Genomic DNA, 26241 nt, shown 5'->3' on the forward strand with positions numbered 1-26241 from the left:
GGAATGTCCCAGTTGATTACAAGTTAATGAATGTGGTGACCACACACAAAAACATGTCAGAAGGAGGATTCAGGGAACTACAGGCTTCTCAATCTGACCTTGGTGCCAAGAAAGGTCATGGAGCAGATCATCTTGGAGGCCATCATGAGACACATGCAGGACAGTCAGGAGATCTGGGCTAGGCAGCACAGGTTTAGTCAAGCAGATACTGCTTGACTAACTTGGTTTCCTTCTCCAACAAGGTGCTTAAGGGTCATGAATTTTGGTATGGTTTCCCACAGCATTCTCATGGAGAAACTGGCTGCTCATGATGTGGACAGGTGCACTCTTCATTGGGTAAAAGCTGTCTTAATGGCTGGCTCAGAGCATGGTGGTGAATGGAGTTAAATCCAGCTTAGGGAGAGTTACAAGTGATATTCCACAAAGGTCAGTGTTGGTGCCAGTCCTGTTTTATGTCTTTATCAATTATCTGGATCAGAGGATTGAGTGCACCCTCAATAAGTTTGTAGATGGCATTAAGTTGGGAGTGTTGATCTGAGAGACAATAAGAAGGCTGGATCAATGGGCCAACGCCAATTGTATGAGGCTCAACAAGAAGTGCCAGATCCTACATTTCAGTCACAACAACTCCATGTAGGGGTAAAGGCTTGGGGCAGAGAAAGTCTTGGCTGGAAAGTGAGCCAGAGGAAAAGAACCTGGAGGTGTTTTTGACAGTCAGATGACTGACAACCAGCAGCATGCCCAAATGGCCAAGAAGGCCAATGGCATCCTGGCTTGTATAAGAGATAGTGTGGCCAGCAGGAGCAGGACAGTGATTGGCCATATGTATTAGGCACTGGTGTGGCTGCCCCTTGAAACCTGTGTTCAGTTTTGGGCCCCTCACTACAAGAAGGACATTGAAGTGCCAGAGCATGTCTAGAGAAGGGCAGTGGAGTTGGTGAAGTCCAGTCCATGATCTTAGAAGTCTCTTAGAACCTAGACAGTTTCATGATTGAAAAAAAAAAAAAAATAGAAATACTTAATAAAGGTGTTTATTTTTAGATATTTTTGTGGCCCCATTACTTCACTTATGGTTATCAGTGCTAAAGTAGGTCATTATTCTATTTTATAATATAATGCCATGGTATGTGACTTCCTATCTACTTAAGATGCATATTGTAGAGGAATGTGCCCCAGGGGGTATTTTCACATACTAGAAATGACTTTCCATATCTGATAAACTGCTTAGGTTTGAATAGTGGAGCAATTTCATTTCCTTTCTTCCTCTGAAATGGACCAAATACATTTTATATAGTCTAACTAAAATAATTTCAAGGTAGATTAGAAGCATAGGCTTGCTTTGGGTGAAATTCACTTTCCAAAACCTCAAAGAGATTTAGACGCTGCACAGATATTGTAATTTTCTACACACTAGTACACTTTAATTCTTCTGTTCTGAGTCTGAAGTCAATGGAACACACTCTACCAGTTGTCCTAATGAGTAGCTAGTACTGACACCTTAGCTACTATGTGGCTGTCACCACAACTAATATGGGCTATGCAGCACCATATATCTGAATTGTGACAGTGGATTTGTGTCAATTTCTAAGTCCCATGAAAATAAATAGGATTAATTATAATTCATCAGACTATATAATAGATTACTTGGTTTGAATGGGTGCATATTTGAAAATCAAAGTCTATTCTCAGCTGTATATTAACCACAAAAATATTACCTATGAATCCTATTTAAGACTAGGCATTTTGAACAACCTAGTACCTAAGTCCCCTGCTATGATATTCCCCCTTGAAAAATATTTCTCTAAATGCACAATGAATAAATAACTCAGACATTTGGAAATCAGTTATCTTTTAATATTGTAGATGTGATCAACAAACACAAAGTTCCCCATGTATGGAGAGCTTGGGCGTAATTGCCAATATACTGGCAGTGTAACAATACAACTGTACAAAAACTGTTTCAGCTCATTGATGTATGATTAATATTAATTGTTTATGTGATTGATATATACTGAGTGGGACATGAAAAAAGCACAATTTCATTATTTTCTTATTGCTGAAGTTTAAATTTTATTTAAGAAAAATTTGGTTGCAAAGTTAAATTGAAGTTTTTTCGCATTATTAGAATGCCCTCTTCCATATTTACAGTTCAAGGTTGCCTGTGTGCTGGGCATTATCCCATACTAGAGAAACTTTGACTCCTCATTAATTAAATTAAAGTCTTATTTTTATTATCATCCCTGGGCCTTTTTAAGGCTCTGTTATCAAGTGGTGTATCCAGTTCTTGTTTAGGACATAGACCAGGAATTTTGCTCATAGATATTTAAGTATTGTGATTGTAAAAATTCATTGGTGGTGTTTTTGTGTTGCTTTGTTTGGGTTTTATTGGGGTTCCTTAAATTATTTCATTTTGTATATTTGTAAAGTACCCATTATGACTGCTTCTAAGTTTAGATGCAAAACTAGGTCCCAGTCATGTAATTTGCTACACTTAGGTTTTGCCTTTATTTTTTTTTAAAAGCTTCATTTTTAGCCAGAGAGCTTTATTGGTCCATCTATTAATATTTTTGTTCCATGCATCTAAATTAGCACTGGATTTGTAAAAAGCTAGAGACATACAAATTCATTAAATTGATAACTACATATTCCTATTTATAAGGTAAAATTCTATTGGGCTCAAAGAACAAAGCACAAGGATAAGACACTTGATAAAATATATTAGTATTCATAAACAAGGCTATAGAGTTTCTAAGAATAAACCCGAACAAGACATGACACTTGCGTAAGCAAAATGGAATGTAGAAGGTGGTGCAAAACAGTTTTATTGGTATACTGTTGAACCTCAAGGAGAGAAGAAAAAAGATTTCTCTAAAATTCTTTATGACCTGCTATGCTGCTATTGCATATTTACTATTGCAAATATGAATGACTTGTCTGCCTCATTTAAATGTTTGATGAAGGCTATATAGGAGCAACTGAAGAAATGTTTCTGGTTAGGCACAGAATTTAGAATGTGTCTCAATAAATCAAAACAGTGTTCTGGAAAAAAATAAGAATTATATTATACAAGCACAAATTTCTACATTGTAAGTGAGTAGTTCAGCAAGTGCAAATGAGGAAACAACTAATCAGGGGTAGCAGAAAAGGACATAGATATAATTGTGACCTAGCAAATATGAAACTAGAATATCAATATGCACTGGGATTTCTGGACAAGATGGGAACCTGAAAACAGTAATAGTAGTCCTTCCTTCCACTCACTACTTTTGTTGTAGTATTTGCTGTACTATATACAGTTCTTCTCCCTGTAATGCAGTGACATGGACCCATTAGAAGCACTGGCAAAATCATCCAGAATAGAATGGACTAGGGGAGACACAAGAAAATCAAAAAGAATGGTTGAGACTAGAAGGGACTTCTATAAGTCTTCTAGCCTAACTCTCTCCCTAATCAAGCAAGGCCACCTACAGCTCTTTGCCTGGGAACCTGTCTAGACAGGTGGGAAACTCCATTCACTCGCTGGACAACCTGTGCTGATGTTTGCTTATGCCCAGAGTAAAAAAGTGTTTGCTGATGTTCAGAGTGAACATCTTGTGCTTCAGTTGGTGGCTTTTGTCTCTGATCTTGTCCCTGGGCACCACTGAATAGAGCTTAGGTGCACCTTCTTTGCACCCTCCCTTCAGATGTTTACATACATTTTATTAGTTCCTCCCTGTGACATCTCTAGGCATAGTTTCAGAATTCTCAGCCCTTCTTCATGTGGCAAATCCTTCAGTCCCTTCATCATCTGCTTTTTTTGGATGTTTCCCAGTTTGTCCATGTGTCTATTGTACTTGGGAGCCCAGAACTGGACACATTACTTCAGGTGTGGTCTCACCAGTGCTAACTGGAGGGTAAGAATCACCTCCCTCAACATGCTAGCAACACTTCACTTAATCCAGCCCAGGATACCATCCGTCTTTTCCACAATGGTACATTGTTAGCTCAGGTTTAACTGCATGTCCACCAGGACCCCAGGGCTTTTTCTGCCCAGCAGTGTTGCAGCTAATCAACTGCAAAATGAGGATTGCTCTTTCCCAGGTGCAAGACCCTGCACTTGCTGCTTTTGAGCTTCATGTGATTCCTGTCAGGCCACTCCTCCAGCTTGTCAGCATCCTTCTGGATGGCAGCACAATCATTGTTCTGGGCCATCAGCTGCTCCTCCCTGTTTGGTGCCATTGGCAAACTGGATGAAGGTGCACTCTGCCCCACCATCCACATCATTAATGAAGATGTGGAATATATGTTTGGAGTAATGACTCCTGGTGTACATTGCTATTTACTGGCCTCCCACTACATTTCAGCTGCTGATCATCATCTTCTGGGCCTGGTCATTCAGCCAGTTTTCCAATCCCCTCACCATCTGTCCCATACATCAACTTCTTTATGAGAATCTTATAGGAACCAGTGCAGTTGGCAATATCCACTGCTCTCCCCTCATCCACCAAGCTGGTAATCTAATTTTAAAAGTTTATCAATTTGGTCAAACATGACTTTCCCTAGGTCTATCTATGCTGATTCCTCCTAATGATTTTACTGTCCTTCATGTGCCTGGAAATGGTTTTCAGGATTAGCTGCTTTATCACTTTTGCAGGAACTGAGATGAAGCTGACCAGTCTGGAGCTTCCTGTGTCCTCCTTCTTGGCCTTCTTCAAGAAAGAAGTGACATTTAGCTTCCTGCATAATATTCATTCAGTTGTTCAGAAGACAGTTCTAGAGAGAGGAATAAAAACTCATCTTTGTGTCCTCTGCAGGTAAGAATAATGATTGTCAATTGCCATAAGGCTATTAGAGGCAAACATCAGAATATTTTCTAACAATGACAACAGCTAAACCATGAAAGTCTATCTGGGAGGACTAAATATGGCAGTCTGTTGGAGAATATTGTACAATGGGTCATGACTGGCACCAAATAAAATAAAACTTGCTAGCCATGTATGTATGTCCAAAGGCATTCAGACAGAGGTTAAGCTTTATTCTTTTATGCCTTCTGGTAGTATCTCGATTTTCCCTCTTAGTAATGCAATACACTTAGGTATATCTCTTAAATCATAAAGTGAGTCAAATGTAAGTCTTGAATCAGGTAAGGTAGTCCAAATGTGAGATATTAATTCTAGAGTTATGGAATATCATCTTGAAAGAGTCTAGACATTCCTATCACTCTTTGGATGATCCCATATTGCTAGGCAAGAAATCAATCTGATGTACTGATCGATGCAGTACTATGAGAAACATCACAATTACTATGTTACATAGATCGGAACTGTTAAAGTTAACAGTGACACATGAATAACACACGATGGGTACAAAGTGCCCATCAATTTTGTATGTGATCCATCAAACTGACACATGGATATAACCTATGGCTCATTATCTCCCTCAAGTGGATAATGCAAGAAAAGGGATTTGTTTCTTTTAGAGTTTTTGTTTTTATTCCATCCTGTTTTGACTCATTCTTCAGTTTGAAGGGACATGAAGCCGTGATACATGCAGCCAGATTAACCAAGAATATAAGTATACAAAGTCATCATTAAAAGTTGTGAAAAGGCAACATTTGGGAGGATAATTCTTTCTTTGCCCATGAGATGCACCAAAAATCTTTATGTCATAGCAGTAGGAGATAGATTTCCTGAAAGGCCATGCAGTATTGTTTACAACTGCAAGAGGGTAAAAAAAATTAAAACAATGGCTGGCAGAAAGAACAAAAAAGTCAGTTGCCTGCAATCTGAAGTCCCAAAGGTTTGATTCAGTGTTTTCTGTGGCAGGGCACAAGCTGTGAACCACACATCTTGAACAAATGTCAGTGCTCAGATTTGGGTCATTAAATTGGACAGAATCTGTTTAGGGCTGTTAAGCCACAGCATCCAGAATCCCTAAAATATTGTTATTTTGGTTGGTTTGGGGTTTTTGCAGATCTGGCATTATGAAAAATATTTGATGGAAACTCTTTTGAAAGATCTTAAATTTTGTCAGAGTGTGTGTGCTATCATAGCTGACCTAAATGGAAAGACAAAGCAGGAAAAAAAATTATAAAATATTCAGATTTACTGTGTACTACTGATAGATTTCTGTGGGGAAAGGATGAATCTGTTATCCTTTGGTAATTTCATTTTGGAAGTCTTAAAGTAATTAGGCTACAAATTTACATTACACCTAACTCTGAGGTGTAAATGAACCTAATGGGAATGTAATAAACCCAGATAATTTCATTTTAAACGTTTAAAAATAATGCTGAGAAAACCAAACAAACCCAAAACCCATTCTCACAAAGATCTTTGCAGATATGTTTATTTTTGATGGGGTTAAACTCTTATTGGCATTTATAAAAATTATTTTAAATGGATGGTGTATATTTGACATATATATTCTTATTTGATAAATTTATAAATTACAATTAAAATAGTCAACAATAAAACAGAAGCAAGCAAGGAAGGAAGCTTGGGGGTAGCTTGGGGAGGTTGTGAGGTTTTGTTTGTTTGTTTGGTCATTTGTTTTATTTGTTTTTGTTTGTTGTTTGTTGTTTTGCTTTGTGTTTTCTTGTTACCGTCCAGGATCTTGTATGACAAATTCTCTGCTACATCTCATTTTAGATACTGACAAACTGAGTCTGTACTTTCCTGTTTCTTTCTAGTGGTAAATCCTGATAAAGTTCAAAGTTCCTTCAGTGTAACTGGGAAGAAACATGAAAAGTTCTGTCAGTATTGAAATGAAGGAGTTTTGCAATAGTTAACACTTGAGAAGTTAGTCACAGACTGTCTTCCCATTATGTCCCTGACTTGCAGTGTGATCTTAGGCTTGTTCATCCAACATTCCTGCTCCAATATTCTTCATTAATGAAACATATGTGAAGTCCTTAAACACCCTAACAATAGATAACAATAAGAACGACAACAGCACTGGTGGCACTGGGAACCTCTTTATTGTCAGAGAGGACCTAATTCTTGATAAACTGTTGTTGGCTAAGGAAAGCATTGAGAATTTCACGTCTGGATAGAAATGTAACCCAGGCAACAAGGGAAAAGGCTCTAAATCAATGTAGTTGAGTTGAAGTGAATACATGAGGGGATTACACAACCCATCTGTAATGTTAGAACCGTACCCCTTTTCTTCCCCTGCCTTCCTTTCTGCCATCCTAGAGTGACAGCTTTGACTCATGTATTTTTTATGTTTGACTTGTTCTCTGTTTGTTCTCTGGTCAGAAAACTCTGGATAGTAAGTAACAATGCAAATGCAGTCAGTGATAAAACAAAAAGGGATGAAATCAGTGAATCGGTGCTTGCACAAACGTTTGATCATCCGACCTCATACACTTCCCATCATATGGCTGGTCTTGCAGCGTTAACCCGCCTTGCCTTCCCCGGAGATCGTGGAGATTACTTGGTTGCTCTTGTGGCGATCCCCGCCACACCTTTCCCTCCTGCAGGATCGCGGGATCGCGCAGAACTCAGCTTTGCACGACGTTCTTCCACTCTGTTTTCAACCCGCGACCCACTTAGTCCTGGAGTCCTGGAGAAGCAACCTCCTGCCCAGCTCCCTTCACCGCCCTGGGTGGCATGAAGCGCTTTGCTTTAGTAGTGTGCTTGCTTTTAACAAGAGTTATCTCCATTACCGCTTCAGGCAAATGAACTGACTAATGAGTTTTTTGTCGGCCATGGAAGTGTGCTGCAAGTAATTAAGGGATGTGCTGTGGGACCGATTAAGCTGCAAGTCACAGCGGCCGGAGCCCAAGCGCTGCGAGCCCGTCGCAATCTGTGCCGCCCGCGCTCGGCTCCACAAAGGGATCATTGACTATTTATTTACTTCGCACAACAACTCTGCTGTTTATTTAATTATAGGAGCTTTTCAGTCACCCACCCCCACCCGCTCCAGCCCCATCGCTTCAGCGCTTTTTGAGTCCTCCCCTCCTGCCTCTGATAACCGGTTTGTCGCTTGGGTAGATGAAGCGGGGCAATGCCTGAGCATCCTTTGTGGGGTACGGCCTGCGCTCCCCCGGCGGATCCGGGAACGGGAATTTTCCGCTAGGGAAAGGCGAGGAGACAGGGATTTTCCTGTCAAATTGCTCATCACATCTGCTTAGAGGTCAGACCTCGAGAAGGCTGCGCTGTGGAGGGGGAGGCGCAGGGGAAATCCTGCAGCTCTTCTAGGCATGTCCTAGTCACGAAACAAAATCGGGAGAAGCCCACAAGAGGAGAAGAGACGCCTGTGGCGCTGCGGGGGCGAGTGCGGCTGGGCGAGGGAGGCGCTCCGCAAGGCGGGGCGGACAACACATTTCCCACCCCAATTCACCAGGGAGGCCTTGGTCCTTTTACCAGAGCCCCCTCCCGCAGCGTTGACGCTTCGGAGCGAGTCGGGGGCGGAGGGGGAGGGGGGGTGGTTGGAACAGATGTGGTCGCCCACTCCCGGGATCCTCTTCCAGCCCGGGGAAGTGCCCGAGCTCAGTACCCGCTAGTTCAAGGAAGGAGCGGGGACAGGCGGGTTTCAGCATGAGAACAAGTCGAGAAGCAGACGAAGCTTTTTCTAGCACCCCCGCAGGCTGAGATAGGAGCACTCCACTCACCCCCTCATCCACGGGGAAAATGGGGACGGGCAGGGGTCTTTGAAGCTGTTTCACAGGCGTAGGATTCAACTCCCACTTTCTCCGCGTCCACAAAATGGGCTCGAGGACCCCAGTTAGGAGCTTGGGCTTTTAACGCCGTGAATACTCGCTGTCTGGCGAGTTCGAGCTCTTCGGGCGACTGCGCGGGGAGGAACCCTGCGCCCACCGATGGCCGGCGGGCACCGGAGAGACTTGGCGGTGTGGGGAGCCGGCAGTGGCCGCCGTAGAGAAAGCAGGTTTCTGCTCCTTTAAAGGGCGCTGAACAGAGCTCCCGAAGGGAGGCGGATCTCCCTCCTTCCTCCCTTCCCTCCATCCCTCCCTCCTTCCCTCCCTCCCTCCTTCTCGCTCTCCCTCCTCCCTCGCTCCCTCCTTCCCTCCCTCCCCGCTTGCCGCCGCCGTCAGTGGTGCCCGGACGCCGGCTGCACCGCAGCCCGGGCTGTCCCCGGCGTCCTGCCACCGCCCTTCCTCCCCCGCCTCCGCCTTCCTCTCCCTCCCCGATTCCCCTCCCGCAGCTCAAGGTAGGAGGATGTCCCGGGGTCTCCGGCTGGCCGCCACGGCCGGAGGGGTTGCATGCCAGTGAGGGGCTGCGGGGGGGCGGGGGGTGGCGGGGGATGCACCGTGGCCGCGTTGTGCCGAGAGCTGCACACCACGATGGCTTTTGGCCAGGTGTCTCAGGGCAAAGGCGGGCGCTGAGCTGGCCGACCCGAGCGCTATTGCCGCCCGGGTCTGTCCCTCGCTGTGGGGAAAACAGACCTGTCGGCTTCCTGTCTTCCTTCCATCGCTGCTCCGCATCGTCAGAGCCGCCGCTGGCCCCACGATGAAAGTGGAGGTGTGGGAAGGGGCAGCAAGAGGCCAGGGCAGCGCAGCCCCCCATGTCCCTCGCCCGGTGCCCTCCCGGTAGCCCGGAACTCCCTTCCACAGCCGGAGCGCTGCTCCCGAGCCGGGCTCAGGGAGGCCGAACCGGCTGCATTGAGGATGTGCCCCCCGCTCTCATGGGGGAGCGGAGGTGAACCCGGGCTCTAACTTCGCTAGAGTTGTGGGTGGACAACAATCTCTACTTCCGTAAGGTCTCCTCCTGCCCCTACCCCGGCCCACACCGTACGGCTCAGACAGTCCCCCTTTCGGCTTATCGGCAGCCCTGTAATTTATTTCTGAGCAAAATCAGCATTCTTTGGGTAAGCATCCATCGCTAAAGTAGCCAGGGCGCTGACACTCTCTGGAAAGCAAGAGACATTCCTGCCTACGGAGTGCAGGCATGATAGCAAGAGCATTGTGTGCACTGAGAAGGAATGAATAGATTGTAATGGAAACCTCTCTTCATATTCTCATTAGAAACTTTTGGGGGAGTACAGCAGGAAAAGCATAAAGCATCATCAGTTTCCTCCAAAAATCTTGCACAGCTTCCCCAGTCCCGAAGGAAGCTGAAGGGAGCAAAGGCTGATCTGTAGATCATGTCAAAAGTATTTGTTTTTGCTGCTTAAAACTTGCTAGGAAAGTGCATTGCTGTGATACTCAAAAGTGCCTGAACAAGAAAGTCTATTGCACACTCACTTCATTAATTAGAATACAAGTCTTTGCAGTATCTAAAAATTAATTATCATCTTAAAATGTCATTAATCATTGGCACAGCAGAAACTTGGTTGTATATTTGGACTGAGATAATAACAAACAGAGAAAGACTGAGAAAGGGGTTTTTTATAGCTGGTGGGAGTGAAATGCCAGTGGGCCACAATTTGTTTTAAATGATAATATCAACATTCATTTGAATACTTTGGCAAATGTTTTAGAAGGGAGAACTGTGTTATTGCTTTGTCAGCAAAGCTGCATTACTTGATTCTAGAGATCTAGAGATGCTGGTCAGGTGTTGCAGTAAGCTGTGGCTCTCCTCACACCAGATTGCAACAGCAGGAGGACTGTGGTGGCATGTGAATCCGAAACGTTTGCAAGGGTTTGCCGAAAAACGTCCGAGAAACATTTGGGGGACCATATGTTGTACATACATTAAATTTATAGCAGCTGCTGTTGTGAGAGGTTAAAATAGTAGATTACGTGATATAAAAACCTCACTATCTGTTCTTAGAGGCACAACTATGACCTGAAAATAAAAGCCCATTCCTTTCTAAAGTAACATGATAAAACTATACATCCCAGTAGGTGGCAGCTAGCTGGAACTGGGTTAACTTTTATAATGATAACAGTGCATAAAAATTAGATCTGATGGCAAAAGCTCCTGATATAGTAAGGTAATCAGAATCACATATCTCCCCTTTCCAAATGAAACATTATGTACATAATGTACACCATTTATACTTGACACACAGCTGAAACTGTAGTAGGTTTTTATTACCCAGAAAAGATATAAGGCCTCAGACTGTATTTTCTTCTTTCCCTGTCTATAGTTGTATTACTATTTTTCATATCAACTACACTTGAACAGAGTCCTGTATATTAAAGATGTCCTTGTGTACTGAAGATGTGTTACCACCATGTCTACAATAGATGACCACACAAATCAAAACATATATCCAAGGAATTGTAGATTTCCCAGCTGATGATCACTGAAGTGTAGAGGGCATTTTCATACAGACTTTAATATGAAAAGAGCTGTGTAACAGTGGTGACAAGATCCCAAAACAGAAGACCAGTTTATCTACCATGACATTTTATTAGGGATTTCCAGACTTTGAATTGTACATCTCACAGGGAAAGAAATATTGAAGGCACTAAGAATATTTACCTGTTTTCATGTTGAAATCAGTCTACAGGATGCAAGAAGGTATCCTGGTCTTTTTCATGAAGAAGAAGTGGAGTTAAAGTCCAAATAACTGAAAAGGAGTCTAGGGTGAGGAAGACTGAAGATTTAGTCAATTATGTAGTCTATAAGTCATCTTCAGTCACCAAATATTTAGTGAGTTATAAACATCTGATGTCTTGCAAGATTTAAGTTTTTATATAAGGGACTCGTATTCTTGAGAAAATATTTCTGGGTTAACTACGACTTTTCTTCAAGGTGGGAGCTAGGGTTTGAAAGAAGGGGGCGGAATGTTTATGCAGCATTAGGCGATGTCTGCTAGTAGATAAGGAGGACATCGGTACTTCTGAACCCATAAAATGCCATAAAATAGCTGACTAGATAACATAATAGAGGGCATAATATGTATCCTTAAAGAAGCCGATAACAGGTTTTAATTTCCTTTCCGCACTGTGAAGCGACTGGAAAGGGTAAAAAGCCCCCGGCGTTTTGACACCCGAAGCGGGGGGCGGCCGGAGCGCTGTCCGCGGTGCTGAAGGGGCGCGCCCGGCGCTGTCCGCGGTGCTGAGCCCGCTGCCGGCGGCGGGGGCTGGCGCGGGGGGAAGGAAACTCGGCGTGAGCCTCAGGCGTCAGACCAGGGGCTGCAGCGTGGGCTGCTGAGTGTTTAATAGTAACAGGAATTAACCACAAGTTGGTTTATGATTCCAGTTCTAAACGCCTCCGTGAGCTGGGTGCTCTGTTGGGCTAAGATTACAGGTAGCTGTATATTTTTTTTTCCAAGAGATTTTAGAAAATCAAACTGGCAACAGGAGTCACTTTGTCCAAAGTTTATGTATTGTTTAATGTGCTAAACCTGACGATGAATATAATATTTTCAAAACTTCTCACCAAAACAAACTTAAATAAGTAAAAAAAATCAGGTTAGACTGCAAGCTGCACCTGAGCATTCACAATTAAAAACATATCTAAATCATATTCTTTATTTCAGCAACAGCAGGGAGGGATACAATGAACTTTCACAATGTTCACGTGGGTTGGTTTTATTTCTCCTTGGACTATGAAAAATAGAAAGGAGTAGAAGAGAATAAATGAAATAGTAAATAGAAGAAAAAGCATCTCTCTGCATTTTCTGCTGGGAGATATTCTAAGTATGAACTGAAGGAGTCGCTAGATATCCTTGCTTTTAATACTAGGTGTTCTTTTTAAAGTGCTCCAATAGTCAAATCGTCTGATTGAATTCCATGCTAGACTGCAGAACTAGCCATTCATGATACTTATTTTTGACACTGCAGTTATACCTCCATCTTAAGGAAAAAAAAAAATCAATGATGTTTAATAATCCTCTCGCAGGCTGTACATTTCTTTTCATCAGCATTTTACAGTGTTTTAAGTAAAAGTGTGCAGAGGAAATCAGTAAGGCAAAATGATAAAAAGTTACTAAGAATTGCTAACACTTCTAGGGATACAGAGCACAAACACTACAAGTTATAATCCTAATGCTGCTGTTACTTATTTACAGGTCTACAACACACAGATGTTAATTAAGAATAAACTGTAACTCACCTCTGCCGTGCTCTGCTTCTGATAGATTTCACAGAGTGTTCTCATTAGCTTGGCATAATTTGTATTTACTTCTGTAAAGTCAGGTTTATTCTATGTTCTTCTGTATGTATCTGTGGGGAAAGTCTCCCAGTGATATTTTCTTTGTTAATGAAAAGCAAAGGAGGGGGATAAAGGAGACAAAAGATGTCTGTAGGCAGAATGTAGGAAAAAACTAATTCATTTTCCTGATGGGAAATACAGGAATTATATTTCGGTGTTTGAAGTAAAGCTCAAGCAGGTTCAGCAAATCATGACTTAGATTGCAAAGTCTGGCAGTCCTGGTTTAATGTATTTCAGTGGATGCAGACACACAATTGCATTTCCAAGGAAAATCTAAAGTAGTCCACAGAATGGGTTTATCTTCTTTGGAACACCTGGTCAAAAACAAAAATCTGTGGCTGCATTTTCATATATAAACTCAGTATCCCATTATCAAATTGGGAAATGCTGTTGTTCTCACTGAGGACAGCAAAATGACAAACTACATAGATCATAGTATAGGGAGGAACAGCAACATTTCCATAATAAAAGGAAAGGAAAGCAGAGTGCAAAATAAGAGAGTGGCAGAATAAAGTGAAAATCATAAACTAGTAAATCCCCTAGTTACTGTCTTTTAAGCAACACTGCAATTTCAAGCAAGTTTAGCGAAACAGGTCTGTGCATGCAACAAGGTTCCAGAGCTGCCGGTTCCTGTTACCTTGCAAAAGCAGCCTGGTGCTCCGTTATCACTGAGTCTGGAGCAAGTTCCTAGGGACAGTCAGTACACAAGCCATAACATTTATCCTACTTCATGCATTAAAATTAGTAACAGTTAATAATTGTAATTTTTATTCCTTATCTGAAACCTGAACGTTACTCTGATAACCTGCATGACTTTGTTGTCAGCCTTCTATTTCACAACTCTAAAGTGATCTCCACCCAAGCAGTCAGCTATTGAAATACAGGAATTGATTTTCACACAACCGATTCCCTTCTCCCTTCTAGCAGAACTTCCCCCCCCTCCCCGCCCCCCCCGCCCCTTATAGCTATTGTTCAGAACAACTGAATAACTAATAACAATAAGAAGCATGTAAATATAACCGAGCTGTTTTTTTTTTTTTTTCCTCCGACAAAGCTGGGCGATCAGATCGGTTGCATAATAGAAATTGGGAAGGCTGTCTGGCAGGCAGCCTTAAGCAGAGAAGAGCTATCTCAATTTCTCTCACTTAATCTTGGCTTCGCGTCAGAAGCTGTGCAGCAGTGCAGTAGAATGGGAGCACGGCAAAAGCTTCGCCAGTGAAACGGCGGGCGCTCGCTATGTGGCGGTACCTCAGCGATCTCTCGAGCTGGATTACCTATTGATTTTCCTCCTTTCTCGCCTCCCAGGTTTACTCGGCTGGACACTGTGTGTGTTTGGATTTCTCAAGGATTCTCCCCTGACTAACATGGATGTCCCACCATTCCTTGCAGTTGAAGGTTGCTCCTTGGCGCAGTGAATGAAGAACATGCAGGGATTGCTAATGGGTTTGGGAAGCGTAGACTCTCTGCTCTCTGTGACCATGCCGTGATCGTGTCTGAGGGCCATCAGTTTACGTATCCTCATTCTCACCCTACCGGGAAACCTGACGGCTTAGAAGGGGGAAGTAAGGCAGCGCGTGTGTGCATAGAAACATCATGAAGATTATTTCCCATATTGTAACTAATTCAGTCTTCAGATGCACCATTAGACTCCTTTTTTGCTTACTGTGGATTGGATATTCTCAAGGAACCACACATGTATTAAGATTTGGTAAGATTTCCCGACACTTTTTTCATTGTGTTTTTAAGCCTGAATGTGATATGCGGAGGATTGACTCAGAAGGGGATGCTGGGGGAGAGCTGGGACGTGCTACCGGAGTCGGGTAGCGAAGTCCCTCTTTATTTTGCATCCGGAGGGATGAATTGCTGTGTGATTTTTTTTCTGTCGCTGCTGCTCATTGTAGCCGTAGTAACGGCACGATGGTGATGATAATTATAATAACAATAGAAAAAAGACTGGCAAACGTGGTTGCCTGAGGCTCTGCGCAGCTTGTGTGGCTTCCTCGTAATTGTTTCCATTATTTTGCTCTATTGTTTCCATAGTAGGGGAAAGCATGGCTAATACGGTGATTGATCAGTTGAAAACCTGTCAAATAGTTGTTGAGTTTCGGCCGCCCGTCTCTGATCCCCCCCGCCGTGAGCCGATCCCGTGCGAGCATAACGCTGTGATTTGAGACCTTTGGGCTGATCTCCCTTGAAGTATCTGTCTGTTTGCTTGACACTTGAGTGGCGTTTAGGGTTAGAGAAGAGATGATTTATGTCTTGAACGGTGTTTGGGGAAGAGCTTTGCGGTACCTTTCAAAAGCACAGCTTTTCTATGCGAGGAAAGTTGTAGGAGTTCCTCCCTCTCCCGCGAAAAAGAAAGGAAAAAAAAAAAAAAAAAAGAAGATCAGAATGACATTTTAAGAATAGAGAGGGTTTAGAGTTTAAAGGCTATCCCAGCTGGACCAGGGCACTAACCTTAAGAGCTCTGCCTGTGCAAGCGCGCATGTTCGTGTGTCTAAGCAAGCAAGCGAGGCACAAATTCCAGCCGCTGCATCCTCCACAGAAGTTTTGAAGTAAGGAAAGGCAGGACGGAAAGTTCAGAAACCAGGTCCGAAGGGATCTGTGCGGGCGGGGATGTCCTTCGGTGCGAGTCTGGGGCGAAATGCGATGGGAGCCCCGCATCACAAACCTCCTGGTCGCCCGGGTACCGCGGGCGAGCCGCGGCCAGAAAGGGACAGGCTGACAATTGCTCCCCCATACAAGCAGCATTCTTTGTGCCTGCCGACAGCACGGGTGGACGGCGGAAGAGCGGATCTCCCGCATTCCCGCTGTCCGCGATAAACTGTGACAGCTGCTGCATCCATTTCTATGGGGCACAGAAATCTCTTGCCTTTGCCTGGGAATAATGCCTTGGTTTGTATCTATTTTAATTTAAATCAGCACCCCCGCACACAGTTTTATATGGAGGGGAGGGTGAGTAATGATTAAAAAGTCACTAGGCTGTTACCAGTCTCTGAATTCCTAGCAGCACTTTTTTTCTGCTTCCATCTGGTCTAAAGGTGGTGCTTATGGCACGTTGCTCTTAGCAACCGTCCTCAGGAATGTCTGTTTCTTTGGATATGGTTAAACGGGCCCGTATATCATTGTGAGGGTCTATTTTACAATCAGTCTGATCCGTAATCATTGCTGTGAATTTAGTGCTTAGGATGCCTGTAATGTGGCACCGGCCGGCTGTCTGTCGTTCCACGGGGCCGAGAGTCTGTCTCTAGGAGCCTGAGTTACTTTCATGTATAGCTATGTAAACAAACATATTCCTGGTCACAGCACTAGCAAGAGGTGGACTTTCCTTTAGAGCGACATTCCCTCTGAACTTCAGTCCGGTGTAGCTCTAGAGACAGCCCTAGAGAGTAGCGCTTTGGGAAGCGTTAGAGCAATAAATAATCGCGAGGCTGAAAGGTGATGCAGGGGGTCTCTGTTACCCAGTGACATGGTGGTGCATGCATATGTTTTACTGGGCTAACTTCCCTTCCCAGCTGCCTTCTGGTCACACAGCTGGCCAACGAGTTGTGCTCACTCCACTGTAGCAGCGAAGTAGAAATCAGTTTCTGCATCTCTGCCTGCTTTTCCCTGTCTTTGAAAGAATTGTCGCCAAAGCATCACTGAACATTAAGTCGTGGAGAATGTTAGACGTGAAAAAGCAGAAAGACTTTTGCCTTGCTTATCCGGGCCTGTTGCACATTTCTGTTCTAAAGGAGTCTGGATTTAGCTTAGTCCAGGCTAACTCACTCTGTCTGTGACCAAGAGAGAACTTCCACGGCTTCTCCAAAGGCTGACATCTCTCTCTGCGTAGGGCATAGCAGGGTGGAGGGAGGGAGCAGGGATTGAGCTGTGGAAAAGCTGGTTATTTTTGAGGGGGAATTCCCTACCGCCCCCTCTGTGTTCCCGTGCTATCAGTCCCTTTGGGATGTCCTTGCGACCAGGACGACGGGATGCCGTGGAGTCCTTCCCGAGGAGAAGCGAGATCTGAGGAGATTCCCTCCAGAAGGCAGCCTGCCAGCCCCCGCTCTTCTTCCTCAGCCAGCAGTGCTATGGCAACAGGGGAGAGCTTGAAGCCTGCCAGAGCTGCAGCCCCCTCATTCCTCCAGTGCAAATTAGCCACCATGGATTCGCATTGTCCTTCCCACGGCTCCTCTCATTGTTGGGACTAGCCAGCATGTCCTTTCTCTCTCTCCCTTCCTCTCTCTCTAAAGCTACCTTCTAGCAACCACACAGGGAAGTCGAACCTCCTGAGTTATTTCTCACATTCGGGAGGTTATTTCTATATTATAAGGTCTGTACCTTATGGAGCAAACACGGAGAGAGGCTGGTGTGATGGCACCGTTCCCTCCCCAGTGACACTTGCTTAGGCATCTGGACACCTGCCTGTTGCTGCTGCTGGAGTTTGGCAACGTGATACTCGGGCATCCCACCAGGTGCCCTTCCTGAATGCCACATGGGCATGCGACCAAGCTCCCTCCCTTGCCCTTTCTGAACAGTTTCCTACAAGCGAGCCCAGGGAAGGCTGAAGGTGAGGTTTTCTATATGTGTACTCGAGGGTGTCAGATGGGAACAGCCCTAAATCACTGATGCGGATAAAAGGATAAGTCCTACCTTGAGGAGGGAGAAAAGCAGCAGCAATATTTGTCACTCCGGTGTGCTAAGTGTGATGGAAACCTTTTCCTTATCACTTGGCACCGCACAAAAGCCAAAATACGTGACCACCGGTACCGTTCTCGGGGATCACATTTCTCAGCTTTCCGATTCACTGCCCCTGTGTAAACTCAGACCTATGGCAGCGGCTCCCAAGAAATTCCAGAGAACTCGGCGGATCCAGAGCCCAGCCGATCGGCCTCTCTGCCCATGACATGGGGCAGGGCACGTCGGGCTGTTTTCTTAGATCTGCCTTTACCCCTGAAGGCATCTCAACCTTGTCCCCGAAAGGCAGAATTAACAAGCCCATTCAGAGCTGTCAAACACCTGTAATTACTCACCTGTGTTTTTAGAAACCCACCCCTTGTCTTGCCCAAGGCAGTAAGAGCTTGGGCTATTTAAACCCCATTTATTTCCCACCTACTACCACTATATGGAACTTGATTGTCAGCGCTTTGAAGTCTGGAGCGTTATAAAATGTCCTTTTTAAAATTTAAATTGCCCGTTTCCGGCCTTGTCTCTACTACTGTGAGCAGTTCTCTTTCCTACAGTAAAGGTGTGAAGAGAGACCTGTGACAGGAAGGTGAAAGAGGTTTGGCCGCTGTATTTGCTCTCATTATTCCTGGAAATGTGGTGGAAGACTGCAGATCTTCACTGCAGGGTGCTCACTTACCTGATAAGTTTTAACCCACTTTGTGTGATGTTTTATTTTCTTCAGGACATTCAAGAAGAGTAAAGACAAGTAGAGGCATATACCTGTAGTTTTGACTTTTTGGTGCTTTGGAGTTGCCTGACTTGAAGCAGATGAGAGAGGGAGCTGAATGTTTTGTGTTACAATGAGCTACAAAGGAAGGGTGTGTGCGTGCATGTGGCTTTTTCCAGCTTAAAAGCAAAAGAAAGTCAAGAGAGAGACAGGAAAAACTTTTCAAAGGAAAAAGGAAGAGTTTTGAACTCTCACCAGAAGCATTTCTTACTAGTGACTATTTTTAAAATATTTTTTTCTAAAAAATACTACATCAAGTCCTCATGAAGGCTAGCCCTTTCCTATTACCCTACATCAAATAATAATAGCAAATAAAATATTATAAAATAATATACTCTTTGTGATTTAGGGAAAATCTCCCTCATTTTTCAACTCCTTTCTGGGTACCCCCAGATGGGAATTGCCAGACGTTTAAATCTTCCTCTGTGGAGATTTAGTATGGCTTTCATGTGACCTGACAGTTCTTAGCTGAGCTCCTTGTCTCAAACAGATTGAGTTTATCTCCATATAATTGTTTTTAGGAGCTCGAGTGTGGCAAAACCAGAGAAGAGGTTGTCTCACTGCATCCACTGCTTGTGGAGGTGACAGTGGGTGTCAAAACACGTGGTTCTGGGATTCAGGAGACCATTTTAAAATTGTGGCAATTAAAACCAGCGAAGTCATGGCACAGCAGTGTAGATGTGCAGATGTGTATGAGACAAGAGGTCAAGTGGAAAATGCCTGCTGGGTAATCGAGTGGAGTTTTCTTAAGGGAGTTGCATTAACCCTCCTGGATGTGTACTTTCTTTCCCTTGGATTTTGCATTGATATCCTTTTAGTGGGAGCGGGTAAGGTTTCTACCTCTCTTTGAGAGAAACAAAAGAAATGTACATATCTTGTTTGAATGGGGAAGGCAGTCTGCCTTCAGATTAAGAGTGTGATGAAAATCTGCAAGCCAAACTCTCATGGTAGCCCTCGGGGGTCCGTGTCTTGGCAAGTCCAGCATTCAATGCCAATGAAAAATTTACTGCCAACTGACAAGAATCTTTCAATATCTGTTAACATCGTCACAAAGATGCATTCAAAATCAGTCTTACAAACAACAAGAGGAATCTTTGAAAGAAGAGTAAGGTTAAGAGCCTCGGGAAGGCAGTAAGGAGGTGAGAAGCATTGTTATTGACTGGTCTTAGATTAAACAGCACAGAGGAAGATTTCAATTTGATAACGTCACAACCCTTCCTGTTTTTCTTTGCTGCTTCTGCTGACAATTTTGTAAGGTAATTAAATTGGCTGATTGAAGTCACAGTGGTCATGAGGCGATAAAGACCGTTTGGATTTAATGGAATTTAGAAACAACGGTGCACTGCACACAACTCTTACAGAACGAGAATTTTAATGACTCATTCAGGGTGCTGACTACATAGAACGTCCTGGACGAGTTTAATTGAAAGGGCAAAGCTGATTAGCTGTATACAGTCTTTATTGCACCAGATAGGGGAATTAGACTTATCCTTTTAAAATACTCATTATTGCATTATCAAGATTTCATGTGGGTTAAGAAAGCTTTCATCCGTGTGGGCTTTCTGGAATATCCCCAGTTCCTTTCACCCAGTATTTATAACACCAATTGTCTTGTAAAATGATTTTCACACAATTTCCTGATAGCTTGTATTCTTACTGATTGCTTATTCTTACCTGATAGCTTCTTACTGACTGCTACTTGTCCTTTGAAGAGATGAAATGTTCAAGTAATGCCTCCAGTTGAAATGTAGTTTATGCCACCAGAGATAAAAAGCTAGAGAAAAGAAGATTTTTCTGAACTCAAATATTAGAATTTAGCTTCATTAATTTAATTTTAGGGTTTTTTCCCCCATTTATTTATGTATTTATTTTATACCAGAGAAAAACCCCTCAATTTAGGGAAAAAAGCAAACCAAACATTTAGTAGTCATTGTAAATAAAGCAGATCTTTGTACCTTACTTAATGTATTTACCTTGTCTGTTTCTGAGTTTTAACCTTCATCCTCTTTAATCTCTTTCAGAGGAACAATTACTAGAAGGTATGTCAATAATGCAAAAGAGAAAATAGAGGGTGCCTTATTTCCATACTCCCCAATCTGTAAGGCAAATTAATTTTTCCTGGATAAGCTTTCATAGTGTTATGCTGTAATGTATGTTGGAAGATTAGATTAAACAGCATGATAACATAATGAGATACTGTCATTATGCTGTCACATCTGAACTGGAACATGGAGAATCAAAGATCACCCTCATATTAATACTTATAATTTTGTACCTGTTTTGTGCCATCCATGCTGTGTTCCTCCCTTTTTGTCCTCACTCCTGCCCCATTTCCCCTCTGAATCCTTTAGTTCCTTTGTTATAAAATAATAATTGTGTTGGGCACCTTCAATTTAAACAGCCAATGATCTCAGGAATACAAAGAATACAGAGCAAACAAGTGATGATCATTATTCCAATACTGGAGCTCAGCCAGATTTGGACAAAGCAGGTGTTATATTAGTGCTATGTAAAACACTTAGCAAACTCAAAACCAATCTAAATTTCATTAAAAAGTACTTAATGAATTAAAACCACCAAGCTTTTTTTTTTTTTTTTTCCTTTTAGGCAAAAATTAGAAGTGGAAAATGGGTGCAAATGCTCAAGTCAAGACTGTTCTTTTTGCATTATTGCACTTGCATCAAAATTTGCAAGTGACTTGGATTAGTCATGATTCAGATTTCCTTGAACATTATTCTTCTAGTCCTAAATGATATTGAAACACAGTAACTCATCTAGGAATGTGTTTGGTAGGTTGCTTTGAAATGAAATGCACATTTTTAGGTAACGGATTTTTTAAAGTGTTTCCATTTCCAGGTGCTTCTGCCTGGGGTATAGAAAAAGATGTTCCCTGCTGGTATTGTGAGTGGAGGCTACAGTAGGAGTAGTTTAAAGCACAGCTACACTGTAGAGTTTAGATCACAAAGTTTGTTCTTAGTTCACAGTAAACTTTTTTGTTACCATGCATTGGAAGCAAAATTCATTTATGGGTTTTAGAGACTTTAATTTTTGGAGAAATACATTAATGCACATTAACTGAATGTGTGTTTTATTATATTAGTATTTCCACTCACAGACTCTTTAAAACCTAATTTTTTCAAAAAGCCAGTTATTTGGATTTTAAGTCAATTGAACTAGGAATATTGAAAGTGTCTGTCAGTCTTCCATCATGAAGAAAACTTTGTTAGAATCATTAATTCTTGTATAAGGCTTCATAACTGACAGAAAAACAGACCAGGGAGTGCTTTCCTACTTTGCTGTCAGGAACTGTTTTTTCAGAGACTTGATGTCCTTTTAAATTCAAATTATGATTACTATTTTTCCCCCCTCTTCTTTTATTTTATCTTAATATTTTACTGCTTGTCTCTGTTTACCAGTTTGAAAAACATTCTATCTGATGTTAGTATGTATAGCTAAAGGTTAGTATCATATATTTACAGAAAAATGAAAAAACATGGTTTCATGGATGGGCAGAATAATTTTGAAAGAAAAATGTTTGTTTATTATTATTTTTTTTAATATTTGTACCTTGCTCCTGTGTTTGATCCTTTCTCCACACTTTGTCTTTTTCCTTATTTATTTTGAAATAGTGAAATGGAAAGTGATTACTTAGAGGAATGTCTATTTGATTTTTTTTTTTTTCCTGGTCCTTCTTGGAAAGTCGTTGTTTTTCTAAGTTTCTTGGAAATCCATGGAAAAAGTGAAAATCTGGAAGTCCTCATTTCTGCCTTGAAACTAAACTCCTAGTATAAGCCATGCCTTAGGGCTTCTCTGCAGCATTTGGAGAGTGAAAGAGGCAGAAGGATTAGACAAGGTTGACTTAAACTGGATAACTCAGATGGCTTAAGTTGAGCTGGATGAACCATGTCTCTCATGGAATCAGCAATATGGGAAAGTCAACGTGGACTGAGTGGCGATTTATTGTTTTCTCCCTGGCTTTAGTGTCTATCATGACATATTGAACTATTATTTTTCAGATGGAAATTTAAAAGGAAAAGATTGATATATGAATGGCTCATCAGTTTATTCCTGACATGAAAATACAAAAATGCTGAATCAGAGACTGATCACTCATTCTGCTAAAAACCTGCCAGCAAGTGGGTGGTGCTTGTTTTCACAATAGATAATCACAGTTAGTCCTGTAAATTAGGAGCTGTTTGTGAACACATGTATTTAACTGATTACTTTACAGAAATTTATTGAATAAAGCTTATCAAGCTTGCTTCAAAAGGTGCAGAAATATTACACTCTGAAAAACTGTGCTATCTTCATAAATTATTTCTTTATGCATGTCCAGTACAACATTTCAAATTGCTACATTTCTCTGAATATAGAAATAGCTATTACTTTAAAATGTTTTTTGTCCTAAGCTAATTGATACTGAATATAACATTTTTTTTCTTAAAAACAAAGCATATACACGATTAGGTAATAATCTGGGTAGATTTATTAATGATTAGTTTATTGAACTTGCCATCCATTTGGGCTTTGTCCTTCCCTAGGAGCTAAATATATACCAGCTATTTCAATCAACTCAAGAGCTAAACATATGTCAGCTATATCAATCAACTCACATTTATGCTGTTATTTAGAAGTTGCACAATTAGGACATGATTTACCAAAGAGCCCATAATTAAAATAATTACACTAGTAAGCATGAAACATTTATAAGACAATCTGAGTCTCATAGCTCACAATTGTAAAATTTGACTTTCACTTCAGCAAATATTTTGAGTCTTGCCCTAACTGTTCACATTGCAAAGCTTTGATGAAACCAGTTATTCTACTTGGAAACCAATTAATTCTTTTATTTCTACCTATATTTTTAGTGTGAGTGCTCAATCATCAGTCAATACCAAACACTGAGATTCTTAGAGATGTACAGTCCCTGAGAGTTGAGTGCAAAGTTGACTTATGATAGTGTGTTTTTATCTTTACACCATGGATGAGAGGAAATTATGTAAAGTTTCTTATATGTCGTGATTCAAAACAACAATTTATGGATCAAATATTGGAAAAAGATTGTTGTATGCCTGAGGTCTGATTATCCTCTAACTTTCTATTCTGCTCAGTGGCTTATGTTAATATGAAGTAAAATAAGAATCAAATCTGTAAGCTGTAGCATGCTGTTTGGCAAAAGAGTGGCTTAGATTTCTCTCATGCTAAAATGAAGAAATAGTATTAAAGTTCATGGGTACTTGCTGGTTTTTCCCAGGTATAGTCATTGCCCATGTGAACTGGTGATGGAGTATTCTTTCTAAGTTGCATGATTAGGTCCAAAGTGATGTTGAATACAATTCTGTTCAAGGCAAATCACCTGTGCTGGTTACCATTAGCAAAGGTGCTAATTCCAGAACCTGTCTTTCCTTGTAATTTTTTCCCCCACTACACTTTTTTACACCTACATTGGTTGTTCACTTATTATTGACCTTTACAATATGGAGACATGTACTATAAAACAAATTCAGCATGATAAAAATAATTTGACTGATGATGCGCTTTGTTTTTGATTTTTTTTAAGTTGAAAATGGTATACTCATTGGTTAATGCAGTTCAATAGTAGGAGAAAAACTTGTTCTAGTGATCAAATGCTGTAACACAATCAGAAACATTGTCCTATGTAGAAATATATGTAAATAACAGTAACAAATATAAATATTACATATTCTGTGAGAGAAAACTCTTTTCTAAAGCAATAACTTCATTGATATTTAGAGCATTTATCCTACAAGGCAGAAAATAGAGCATTTATCCTACAAGGCAGAAAATATTTAAATGAAGTTCCATGCTACTTATTCATTAAGAATTTGGGTAAAAAAGTACTTTAGGAAAATTAGAATGTCACAGAGTACTCTAAAAGAGCAGAATTAATTTTCTTTTAAAATGCTTAATCACAGTGGTTTTTTGTTTTATATATTATCTATTAATGGGAATATGTATATTCACATTTTATGCATTTTAATAGCAAATATTTAAATAAATGCTTAAAAATATAATAGAGAACTTTTAATAAATTATCACTGTGCATTTGAGTATTAAATTTCATCATTCTTGTTTCTTACTGTGCCACTTAATGACCAAAATAAGGACTGAGACCTGGGGAATCTAACTTGTAACCTCTTTGCTTATCTGATTTCTACTGTTCAGCAGTGTTTACAGTTTTCATGTATGCTATGCTAACATATCGTTTTATATTTTTTAATTCAAAAAGCATTTATTATGTTTTTTTATTCAAATTATAAGGCTTTACCCCAGCCACATTTTCAATTTAATGTTTATGCATTTAAAAAAAGTTTAAGTATTGCTTAGAAATACCAATTTTCTCTGGTGTTTTGAGGCACCCATATATGCTTCTAGTGGCTTCAGCAATGGATGTTTGATTTTTCACTCTCTAAAGTTGAGTTTTGGAAATACTACTGTGCAAAATTCAAATGCAAGGCCATCGACTGGTCATAGCTAATTTGAGGGGAAATCTGGGATTCTTCTTTTTAAAAGAAAATATCAAGTGCAGAGGGAGTATATCTTGCTAGTTTTTAACAACTGTGCTTTTGAACCACTCAATTTTTAAAGCTAAGTTTTTGATGCTTTCCTTCATACCTTGAGGTGCTGATCTATTTCAGTCAATGAACCACTTGGACATGCTCCCAGATAGTCCTGACAACACTCTTCTCTTCATTTTGTTGAAAGGAAAAAAGTTGACAAGCAGGATGGAGGTGGTTTGCGAAAAATAATACAGGTGAATTCAAGGCCATCAATGCTCAACAAATAACAAAAAATAATTGAAGAGGGTTGATGGGAAAAAAAAATCCTGTTTGTCTAAAAAGGCCATATATAACTGTGCAAATAGTAAGATTTTTGTTTCTGTCTAGTCAAAATCAAACATAAAGATAACATTTGACAAAATGATCTGGTAATTCAACAAAATAAGCATAGCTTTTTTTTTCTAAATCCAAGAATTTGCTCAATTTAATATTGAATATTATGATGTTTACATGAAGAACAGAAACATAGTTAAATAATCTGGTTTTGCCTAGATTTTATCTTTTTTTTAGCCTTGAAGGTAGCATGCATGAGGTCAGTTCAGGAGAAGTGGTAAGCCCTTCTGTAAGCAACTGAGGGAATAAAATGGAAATTTGTGAAATATACGTGTGACTTCCTTCCAGTAATGCTATATGTATTTGTTTGGATGTCCTTGAGAAGGAAACACTATAAAATATGAGTGTTATTAAGGCTTATCTCTTCAGATCTCAGCAGACTCTCTCATTCACGACATTCAATATGCCTGCAGAAACTGTGATACAGCTAAGAAAAATGTGTTCAAAAATGCATTAAATCAGATTTTCTAATGTCTTTTCAAACCTGCCTAAACAATGAAAAGTCACATTTAAAGATCAAATCAACATTAGTCAATCAAAGCATATTCAGTGTTGTCCATTTGTGACCTTTTATGTCTAGACATTGGAGATTTCAAGTTGAACTGTAGATTTGTATCGTTCTGTGATCACCAATGTTCATTAACTATACTTTTGTTGTAATTTAAGGTAATACTATACCCTATTCTCAGATAAGGAGTGGGCTTGTTTTTCAGAGTATTTTCTACTCTTTTCATTCATGGGAACATGCTTGAGTTGGATAAAGCTGTCATGTGGCCACAGGCACTCTGTTCACAATAATTTCTTTTTTTTGTCCTTACTGTCATCTTCTAGTTGATAAGTGTTG

General features: G+C 41.1%; 1 protein-coding gene across 3 annotated transcripts in view; it reads left to right on the forward strand.

Moving 5' to 3' along the window:
• Nucleotides 1-14113: 14113 nt before the first annotated feature.
• Nucleotides 14114-26241, forward strand: part of GRIK2 (glutamate ionotropic receptor kainate type subunit 2) — a 341730-nt gene continuing 329602 nt past the window's right edge. For 2 of the 3 annotated variants that reach the window (XM_077782281.2, XM_077782282.2), the window contains exon 1: nucleotides 14625-14757. In XM_077782281.2, coding sequence (XP_077638407.1) covers nucleotides 14643-14757 — 115 coding nt within the window. In that variant the 5' untranslated portion in view covers nucleotides 14625-14642. Of the gene's footprint in view, nucleotides 14758-26241 lie in introns of all 3 variants that reach the window. The other variant, XM_085574923.1, reaches the window with a different exon arrangement.

This window comes from Lonchura striata, chromosome 3, assembly GCF_050655825.1.
Source record: "Lonchura striata isolate lonStrDom1 chromosome 3, ASM5065582v1, whole genome shotgun sequence".
In the NCBI taxonomy this organism is placed as follows: domain Eukaryota; kingdom Metazoa; phylum Chordata; class Aves; order Passeriformes; family Estrildidae; genus Lonchura; species Lonchura striata.